Source organism: Xiphophorus hellerii, chromosome 15 (assembly GCF_003331165.1).
Source record: "Xiphophorus hellerii strain 12219 chromosome 15, Xiphophorus_hellerii-4.1, whole genome shotgun sequence".
In the NCBI taxonomy this organism is placed as follows: domain Eukaryota; kingdom Metazoa; phylum Chordata; class Actinopteri; order Cyprinodontiformes; family Poeciliidae; genus Xiphophorus; species Xiphophorus hellerii.
In genome coordinates, this window is record NC_045686.1 from 3,457,090 (window position 1) to 3,468,300 (window position 11,211).

Below are 11,211 nucleotides of genomic sequence, written 5' to 3' on the forward strand. Positions count from 1 at the left end.
GGTGTTTAGCTGTAAAATGCCCTAAATATGTATTCCGTTTTCATACTGAGCATTAATGTTTTATTGCTGCCACTAACTTTGGTGCTTTTTCCTCATCACTTGACCAAGTAAGCAGGTTAAAATTAAAGGTGAGCAGCTTCACATTTCAGAGGTTTGTTTTAGAAAATCATATCCAGGCTTCAGAAAATAATGAATATTTAAAGTGAACTGGAGCCACATTCAACCAATCACACATTCATTAAACAGTGGGCAACTTGAGGAAGACATTATAGAAGTGTATTTTACTTTAAAACAAACATTTTCTCAAAAACAGATAAGAAGTTACATGTGTTTCATAAAAATGAGATTTAGGTTTTAGACCATCTTGGAACTTTATTGTTTTCAGTATATTTGCAGTTTTTGTTCATTTCTTTTGTTGCTGTCTGAGTTGATGTGCATTAAATTTATACTTCGATATATTTTTCTCAAAATAAGATGTCTTTGACATTTAGGCACCAGAAACAAATAATTTGGTAGCATTGACACTTGATTGATATTAAAGTTTGTATTTAAAATCACTTTCGTAACTTTTCAACACTTTAGATTTAAACTCTGCTTGTGTTTTCTTTTCTTTTTTATTTTATAACAAAGCCTACTTAGAAAGTTTGAAAATAACTCTGCCTTAAAGCCAGAAATGATTAGTTTTATATTTGCAGCAATAAACTAGTGAGATTATTTTCATGAGTGGTTATTTTACTTAAATTTGTGTTTCAAATAAACAGAATTAAAGTTCTTTGATTTTGTTTTCTCAGAAGGAACTGATGTTTATTTTGTTATTTTTTATGTTTTATGCATGAGGATATCCTTTGTAAAATATAAATTGGTGCAAATATTCACAGATCTGACTTTTGTGTGTAAAAACAAAAGCAACAAAACACAAAACAGACATTTAAAGATCAAAATGTCTGCTGTGTAAAATGTTGAAACATTCACTACAAAATGAGTTTTTGTGTTATAATGTGAATAAATATTTAAAGTTATTTGTGTTTCATTTTATCATTAAACATCTGAACAAATGTGATTTTTTTTCTCCTGAGAAATCTCCACCTTTTAACCAATACATAATCTATACTGATTAAAAACATTTCTTACAAAAAAATATTTTTTTCTTCAGCGATGACACAAGTCATCACCTTTTTTTAAAATCAAATCTTTTAGAGTCTGATAAAATGTTTTGAGCATTTATTTTAGTGCGTTAGTCACAACAACTGAAACATTAAAAGTATGATTGAGATGCAGAAAGAGAAAAGTATCAAAACCAGTCAGGATTACATACAGTTGCTATTTTACAAACCTGATTAAAAATACAAAAAACCAAAACAGAAGCTGAACAACAACAGGTTGTGATTATCTTGTGTCTGAGATTTTAAGGGTTAGAACTTTGGTTTTCATCCATGCTTCTGTTTTTGATGTCTTTATTGTTTATTTGCTTAAATCTTGTTTTAGTTTAGGAATAAATTTAAATCTTACCATTTTAGATGTCATGTATTGTTTCCCTGCATGTCTGTTTTTTCTTTCTCCTACTCTACTTTTCTTCCCAGCTGTTTCACTTCTAATTTCCTCTGCCTGCTCCCTTTCTCAGCTGCATCTACTTACCTCTGATTAGTTCCTCTGCTTCCATTAAACCAGGGGTCTCAAACTCCAGTCCTCAAAAGTCGCAGTCCTGCAGTTTTTAGATGTGCCACAGGTACAAAACGCTGAAATGAAATGGCTTCATGACCTCCTCCTGGTGTAGATCAGTTCTCCAGAGCCTCAATGACCTAATTATTCTGTTCAGGTGGAGCAGCAGAGGCTCATCTAAACGTTGCAGGACTGCGGCCCTCCAGGACTGGAGTTTGACACCTGTGCATTAAAGCAACTGTTTGTGTTATTAAACAAACTGAGCAACAGAAATAAAGAAATCACTTTAATATTCAGGGGTCATCTGCATGTAGTTGACCTCTGACTTTTGGATATAAGTGAAGGTCATTTAATTTTGACTCCTGTAGCATTCTTACCTCTCCAAAGAGTTAACATTTACACACATTTCTACCTTTCACAAGATTTACATTTATTCTTTTAAATGTGAAATGTATTAAATTAATCAGTGAGATGAGTGCATTTTTATCTGAAAGTCCCAATATTTACAGTTGATCTTGTTTCAAATGTTAAACAAAAGAAACAAAATCTAAAACAACAGAGTGAGAAAATCTGCATGTCCATATTTATTTTGATCATTTTACATTTCAGCAAATTGTCTTTGAGGACATTTACACACAGAACACCTGCTAACTGGACAGTTTTTGCTCCTATAATATACTGGCTTTCCATAATAACTTCACATTTCTGCTTCAGTGTGGTTTTCCTACTGCAACTATACAATCAAAAAACTGAGAAAAGAAGAAGTGAGTAAACTCAAAATTATGCATTCGTTTCTTTTCTCCTCAAGAAATGACCAATCAGTAAGAAAAGATCATTCAATGTCATCAGTGCACAAATACTTAATGATCAGAAACAATACATTAGATTCTCAGTGGAACAAGTGGCTTTGGCAGAGACATAACACAATTCAAAGTCAGTGAGAATTAAACCGCTTACAGACTATTGATTATTACAAAATACTGAGTAACAAGAGCGTGATGGAGAGCAGAAGAAAGAATGAATAAATCCCAAATCTTCATTAAGCATGCTGTATGCAGAGAGTTGTCACTGCTGGAAGCTTTAAATCAGGAAAAAAGATGATTAAATCAGTGAAAAGTTATTCAACTCAAGTTCATAAAAGCCTGGAGGATTTTCTTTACTGGATGTCACTGAAAACAAACCTACTGATAGAAGGCGAGTTAAGAAATACTTCAAACAAGTGAAGCTTCAGCGCTGTGTCTGGTTTACTGATCAGCATGAGTAAAACAAAAGATGCAAACCACATCAGTTACCATCATGGAGGTTCCTGTGTTTTAGGAACAGCAGCTGTATTTTCATTACAAATGTACTCAAAACTTTGTGTTTTTGTGGAATATCAATAATTTTGCAATTGTGTGAATATGTTTGTTTACGCAATAAGTCAGTAAAGATTACACCACTCCATCATCCTCCAACTATTTCCTGTCTTCTTTTGTTTTTTCCACCATTAGTAACATCTGGTTGAAAAAAAAAAAGTTTCCATTACAGTTTTATGAAATACACTAATTTCGATACGATGTGAAAACCACCTCATCCTTGCACAAAAACATTTTATTTTTTTTTCTCAAATTGCAACTGTTTGCTGACTTTAGCTATTTTTGTAGCATTTTCTGGCTTATGGAGACAAACACACATCTGCTGCACTGGGATGGATTGTCTTCTTTCTTATTCTGTGGGCACAATTTGACCAGATAATTCAGATTCTGAAATCAGACAGAAAAATGTCAGATTTAGCTTCTGCAATCTAAAGTTAATTTTAGTCATTTACACAAATCTTTTTCAGGTGTGACTAAATGTGACGACGCTGTATATTTTCAGGAGAAAATAAGCTGAGCTGCACATTTTTTAATAAAATAAATTACAAAATGTAGCTTTTTAAAGACTGCTGTTACCTTTTATGATATAGTGCATTTAAAGATCTAAAATGTTTTGGTAAATGTGTATGAAGATCTGTGAACCTCCAGGGTGGCATCTTAGGTGGTTTTTAGATTTTTTTTAAGGTTTAAAATTCTGATGAAAACTTTGGGAAGAAAGACAAAACATCATGTAGAAAAACATTCAAAATGCTGAATTTCTTACATATGAAACTTATTTCAGACTGCTTACAGTTTAAAAAGCACACATCTGACATTTTTATAATAAACATTAGCAATTTCCATAAAAATACTGACAAAATAAACATCAAAAAATATTAAATGTTCAGTGAGGAATTACCAGAAAAGACATTTCTTTCTGTAAAATTAAAGATCTTCTGTATAACCATCTGTTAAATACTGTCACACAAAACAACCAGTGAAATTCACTTCTATCACTGTAACCTTAGAAACCTTCGGTGGAGCAGCAGGAGGCTCTGAGTTCTCGGAGTGGAGCGATATTCAAGCAGTGTACATGTTTAGTTCATGTAAACGTTTAATCCCAACAACTGGAAGCATCTACAGTGTGTGTGGGGGTGTGTGAAAGTGTGTGTCCCTGTTTGTCTTTACACCTCCTGACCTCTGACCTCCACCATGCTGTTTGATAACCTTAAAAAAAATACATCCAAGGTGTTTGTTTATGCGCAGAAAATAAAGTCTAAGCACCTGGTAGCTTCTGTGAAGGATTGTTACATTTTCTCAGATTCAGATTTTGCCCTTTAGTGGACCTGATTCATTTTGAGATTATTTTCCTTTTTTTTTTTGCAAAAAACTCTAAAACTTAAACTAGATTAATATTAACAAAACAGGAAGTGTTCCTCTTTTTAAACCAGAATATATTTGGCTGGATCATTAAACAACATTTGACTAGAACAACTGGTGAAATAAATGTTAACTGTTTAAGTTTATAGCTTAAAGTGTTTCTTCCTTAAATTCATTCAAAACTGTTAACAATTTTACCCAATTTATAGAGGAGATTTATGTTGTTTATAGAAACTTTATACCCCAAACATAAACTTTGATTAAATCAAATTAAACTCCTTATGGCCCAAAAATGTCAATTTCAAAATATTAGCTACATCTCTTAAAAAGTGGATTTACCAATTAGTTTAATAGCATGAAGACTGAAGTCCAGATCAAAAACTATTAAATGATCAATATTCATGTCTAAACTTAGACTGATTCTTGTTGTTAGTGTAGTTTCTATTATATTTCAGCCACATCCTCAGTGATGCAGGTTTAGCATGACTCATTTTTAAAAATGGCTGCTTAACGTCATGAAATGTTTTCCAAAATGTATTTATTTCCTGTAAATCTCTGGTGAAAGCAGGACTGTATTGGCTGCTGAAGCTCCAAAGTTTTAATACCTCTAAGTGGCAATGATTGGGATTCTGTAGAGGCAAATTGATAATCCAACATGTAATTAAGGACTTCAAATTTAGGGGAAGAAATGACAAATAATTATTTTTTTACAGGAATTTGAAGTAAATTTAGCGTTAAAAAGATTTGAAACTTTTAGACCTACTGTAAATCTTCGCATCAAGATATGCTGCATATTACCCTCACACTTGAGGTGGACCTGAAAGAAAATTATAATCTCAAATTTGTATAATTTTATGTAAAAAAAATGTAAATAAGTGTGAAATGTTTCATTGTGAAAAATACACCGTCAATTTTTTTTCATGCAGGAACCGTCAGAGTCAAATTATTACAAATTTTGAGCAGCTTTTTGCTCAGAGGGACAAACTGATTATAAATTCAGTGAATGAAAGTGTGAACCTCAGAGCGGCTGGTTATTGTCTGACTTCAGCAGCAGATCAGGAGGCCTGGCTGCTCTCAGCGCGGCTGATGGTTGAACATTCCAGCTGTCGCTCCGCGTTCAGCCGGACACCTGACGCTCTCTGCCTCCGAGCGGACCGCACTGGACCCGCCCGGCTGCCCGTTTCCCAGCCGGAGAGACGCTGCTGACAGTCACTGGTTGAAGCTTTGCACTTCATTCGCCTGATGTGGAGAAACTGTAACAGCCGTTTATCAAACTCCATCAGAGCCGGATGCATTTCAATAAACTCTAAAAATAAAAAAACAGGGTGGAGCAAATGCTGAGTTAAAGCTTCTATCTTATCTATGCAGTAGCAATTTAAATAAAAAATCTCACTAATTATAACATCTGTACTCTAAATATAAAATTTAACCTAAACTCTAAGTACTTAAAGGTCTTTTTACAGAAAATAAATGTCCAAACTGTTTGGAATATGTTTGAGTTTTTCTCTCATTGTGTTTACATAGCTAAAAAAAGAAAGTTCTGACATAAATCATTTATTATTGTCTGTGTCTGTAACCTACATTTACTAACGAGAGACTTTATTGCAGTTTGGAATGTCTGCAGGTGAGGAGAGTTTCTGTCAGCAGCATTACAAACTAAACATCCAGTTTAGTTCATTTGGATTTTTTGGGGACATTTTGATGTTTTCTGAATCATGAAAAAAATTAATGAATGATTATTTTTCTTAGAATTCTTTTTTTTACTTTTATTTGTCCGAATTTTGACTTTAATGTTGTGATCAAAAGTCAGAGTTCTGAGAAAAAACTCAGATTTCTGCGATGGTTTATTTGGACCACATAGAAAAAATGTGGGAACTTTTTGAGTTTCAAAAGTTGAACATTTTGAAGTTTTTTTATTTGGCAGAAATGTACTCCTTCCTTTTTTCTGTCTGCAATGGCCCTAATTCATAATATGTATGTGATAAAGGTCCAAACAGATGAATATCTGTCTAAAATTAAACTCTTAAGTGGAGTATTGTTTATTGATTATAACACTATTAGGAGACGTTGAGAGTGAGAACTAGCTGACATGTTTGAATCACAAAGCCTGAAATCAAACCAGACACAGAAATTTAAAAATATATATACTCGTAAAAGTGAAAGCTAAATTGATGTGTGGATTGGTTGCAAATTTTAAATTAAAAACAATAAATAGTTTTTTTTTTAAATGAGCCATTAAACCTGCAGAGCCATTTGCTGCATTATGTACATGTGATTTCCTGCAGAAGCAAAAGAAATGGTGCACTCTATAACATCTATTTCTATAAATCTTACATAGTGAAAAAACCTTTACCCTGAAGTGAAAGTTAAACTGCAGCTATTAAGTGATTTATTGATTTTTTTGGATGAACATTATCACCCAAAGATTTCCCACCTTGCAACACAAAAAGTGCCACAAAGCAAAAGAACTTTGCTTTTATAAAATTATATTTAGCCCTGTTTTTAGTGGCTATACCCATTAGGTTCTGAAAATACGACTTCTTCTGAGGAAGAGAGCCTGCGGCTCTGTGGGTCTTCTAATGGTGGAGCGGAGCAGTTTTCTGTGACATCTGGGTCAGATGGAGAGAAAATGGCTGAAAGAGGGAAAAAAGCCGATGATTCATAGAGACAACTCTTACCGTAAAGGGAGGTTTGCTTTTCCAAAAGATAACTGGAGAGAGACGGAAATTTTAGACAGTATTGTCATTGGAAAAATCTTACAAGAAAACAAGCAGTGTCTGTTTTTCTGCGGCCCCCTTCTTGTCCGTGTGCAGAGTTTTTCTTCAGAAAGATATCAAAAAGCCTGAAGACCTCTTTGAAATATGCTTTGCAGTTTTCACACATCCGTCCTCCTGTAGTAACCGTGGGAACTGTTACCTCCACACGTCGGTTTTAGACCAGCCTTCCCTGCTCCGCTCTGGATTGTTTAAAGACTTCATATTTACAGTTTCTGGAATTGGCACTTGACATGAAACTACATAAATAAATATACTGTATAGAGGACCATCAGAAGCTCGTCGGTTTCTGGACGTGTCCCTGCTGCTTTCCATAAAGTTTGAAGGAACGTCTTTCTGCAGGATGAGCGTTGCTTCCAGTATGTGCACAGGTACGTTCTTAGGAACTGAAATATTGATCTATTTCTGCTTCTCTGCTGTAACTTTGGGCGTTTAGTCCAACGACAGCAGCGGCTGCAGGTTGTCTTCTTCACTCTTCACCTTGTCGGGTCTCTTCAGGACTCCTGGCTCCACCACTGACTGAGACCTACAGCAACACAAACATTCAATAAGATCCAGGCGGAGCTGATTAATAACCACATCAGTGTTTACACACAAACTCCTATAAGACATTGTGGGAGATGCAAAGGAATATTTGCAAAAGAAAAAAATCCAGCACAAGTTAAATGTTTCCTGAAAGGTTTAAACTAAAACATGAAAAAAATGAATGAATTAATGCCATATATTACAGAAAGAAAATAGAAAGTAATTAAAAAAGAAGTCATATTATGTTGTGTACATTTTTCATTTAGTTACAATCTTCCTGTATGAGTTCCTAAATGACTGCTTCTAATAAATATAGAAATTATTTCCATAATGCTTACAAAACAGGCTTTACTGCTTTGAAACATCATAAACAATAATTCACACAAACACGTCAGAACTGAAACCAACTGAGTCAGAGTATTTTTAACTATCCAGACTAATTACCTGATGAGTCATTATTTGATGATTAATTAGTGACTAATGATTCAACAATAAGTGTTGTCAGTGAATTGCGCTGCAGTGACGGTTTGTTGTGTCAGCTCAGGATTGTTTGTCTTCCATATCATGAACACGTTTGAGTCGCATTATGTCTCATGTGACGAGACGATTTACTGTCACAGTGGATTATGTTGTATTGTGGCCAGCAGCAGGAATTTGCTCTGGGTCAGACTGGGTTAGATTCTCTGGTCCTACCACATGGACGTTAGCTTTTTGTGGAGGATTTAATTTAAATAAATGATGAAGATTTTTTAAATCACCAAGCAATCCAACTTGGTAAATAGTCTGACCTCTTCATGGTTTTTGGGGACATGTTTTTCTCCAGGTCTCTCTCCAGGTCCTGCACCGACAGAGTGTAGGACTCTGGGCAGTAGTCCGTCTCCTCGTCGTAGGCGTGGTCCAGCAGCGTGCGCGCCCACGTCCCCATATCGTACGGCGGCATCATCCCACCCAGCTCTGACGGCAGGATCTCCGGGTGGATCAGCTGGTGGAGGCTGTTCAGGTTGTTACCGTGCATGAAAATCTGCAAAAAGGAAAGAAATGCAGGACTGGAAATGATGAACTGGAGGCTTACATTTCCTAAGATTTGTTTTTAGAGTAAATGTTTTCACTCTGGTGGCCTGAATTATAAAAGAAAGGACAGGAAAGCAAAGCTAGCATCTATTTGCTGTTCATTTATGATGCAAAATAACTTAATTTACTTAATGACTATATTACTACGATATTTGTTACATCTTTATTTAATGTGTCGTAATGAACTTTAACATTTAACATCCTAATTGAGGTCTGTAGGATCTGAGATGAAGCTATTGGTTTTTTTTAAAGTTTCTCTTTTCTTTGAGAATTTGTTGGAGTTTTTGCTCTTGGAGAGATTTGTGGCTGTGCTAAAGGTTTTTCTCTCTTTCCCTGCATTATGAGGCCTTTCACATTGTTTGACAATGATCCCATAACCCTTCCCAGATTAATAAGTGCCAGCAGTTGCTGACCTAAAAAAAGCAATTTGCTGCTACACTGTCAGAGCCGCCGTGATGAAAACAAACAATGAGCCACGAGGCTGTGCTGTGTTCACACCACCAGTCCTTCACTGGATTACATTTTTTTGATAATTACAGAAATACAATCTTAAATAAAATAGAATAATAATAACTCCTGCAGTGTGTGCAAAGCATTGTAAGCAAACCGTTCAAACTGTGAGTTATTGCTGATAAATAAAGTACAACTGACACAGTGTACAGTTTCATTCTATTTGTTGTTCAGCTTATATTTTTTAAATCAATGTTTAAAGACATTTTCTCCTTTCTTAACATGTTAACCCTCTTTTCTTACCCTTTTCCTGGTCTTGTCTTTGAGAAAGGGTCGGATGACCGTGTAGAGGGCGTGGATGTACCAGGGCTGGTTCACAAAGTGGATTCCTCCGAACCTCGCAGGAAAACTGTCCTGTTAGAAACAGAAAAATAAATAAAGACGCAAAAGATCATTTTATCAGGAAAACAAGGGGAAAAAAGAGAACAAAAAGTTTTACTTTTAAATAATTTTACTAAAAACTACTTTTAGATGATTATCAAAATCATATAGCAGTATATATTTCCTTTTACACTTCAGGCCTTCACTTGCATTTAGCACAAATTTAATTTAATTTAATTTATGCTACCTCAAAGGAGAGGTAATTAGACTTTAATTAGTAATCTAGGACATTTAATTTTGGAAGGAAAAAAATCTGTTTTTTAATTGAATTCATTTTTTAAAATTAATTTATCGCCTTCTCAATAATCAGCAGAAATTAATTGACATCACAGCAATCAGACCCTTGTGATTATAGTTGCTGACAAGATTTCTTGCATTTTTACTCTGAAATTTTGACAACTTCTTAGTAAGTGTTTGGAAGCACTCTTTGCCATCACCCTAATCAATTTCTATCAGATTCAGTTCAGGACTCTGGTTGACTCTCCCAAAACGTTCAGAATTATTTTCATTTGTTTTATTTAAGGCTATCATCATCCTGAAGGTATTTATTTCAAATTTCTTGTGTTTTATCAACCAGCCAATGAGACGAGTTTAAACTCGACCTACATAAAAAAACATTGAGATCCTGTTAACACAAAATTACCTCTGCGAGTTTCCTGTCCCTTTTCATTAGATTACTTTTGCAAATGTTCTCTAATCGCATATTAAGTAGGAAATGGTCGGGTCTATTTTAGAGGCACCGCAGCTCAAACCCGGAGGGACATGAGTCTGTGTTGCTGCAGGTTGGCGTGCGGCATCGGAGTCCGGCGCAGCCGTGTTTCCTAGAAGGCTGGACACAATTATTATAATTACAGTCCACTGCTTATGTGTCTGAGTCATAATTCGGCTGCGGTCCAATATCAAGGCGAGATTACGCTCTGATGAAAATTGCTTGGAGAGGACTTTAATCTAAAAAAAAGTGGGAAAAAATATTTTGGCACGGTGATGGAGAGAAGAAGAAGATGAAAGTGCCAGAGGTCAGTTAAAGTCTGGGCATTAAAATGGTCAACATGGTGGAAAAGTTTCTGCTTCACTAGACGTCATCTGTGAATAATTGGTAAAAAGTCTTTGGTCAAAGTCAAATTCTTTAACATTTGGGTTAAAGAAAAACTATGAAATTAATCAAAAATTTCTAAATTTTTGTCCAAAAATGACATTTTATGAGTTGCCATATAATGTTTTTACATATTTTATATTTGCATAATTATATCACTAAATCTACACTGAATATGAACAGTAAAAATAAATGGATTATTTACTAGAATAATCAAATGAAAGATGCAAAACAAGTTGATTATTTTAGAAGAAACAGGTGAGATTATGCAACTGATAACGCAGCTGGTGATAAAAAACAACAAAAATAATCAGAGCAACTGCAGGATTTAACATGAAGCAAAGCAAAGTAATGCAACAAAAGCTGCACAAAATAGAAAACATGAAAATATTAAACCAAATAGGAGCTGGAAAATTAACGTCAAGAGACCAAATCTGGCAGCAGCAGCACTTTATCACAAACATCACTTTGTATTTCACATGTA

At 34.7% G+C, this 11,211-nt stretch overlaps 1 protein-coding gene across 1 annotated transcript in view; it reads right to left on the reverse strand.

The window, feature by feature from the left end:
- Nucleotides 1-2,220: 2,220 nt before the first annotated feature.
- The window catches only part of LOC116734043 (clavesin-2), a 37,658-nt gene continuing 28,667 nt past the window's right edge, over nucleotides 2,221-11,211 (reverse strand). Inside the window, exons 3-5 of the mRNA XM_032585164.1 lie at nucleotides 9,497-9,607; nucleotides 8,461-8,693; nucleotides 2,221-7,673 (exon numbers count right to left, since the gene is read on the reverse strand). Of these exons, the coding sequence (XP_032441055.1) occupies nucleotides 7,580-7,673; nucleotides 8,461-8,693; nucleotides 9,497-9,607 (438 nt within the window). The 3' untranslated portion in view covers nucleotides 2,221-7,579. The remainder of the gene's footprint in view (nucleotides 7,674-8,460; nucleotides 8,694-9,496; nucleotides 9,608-11,211) is intronic.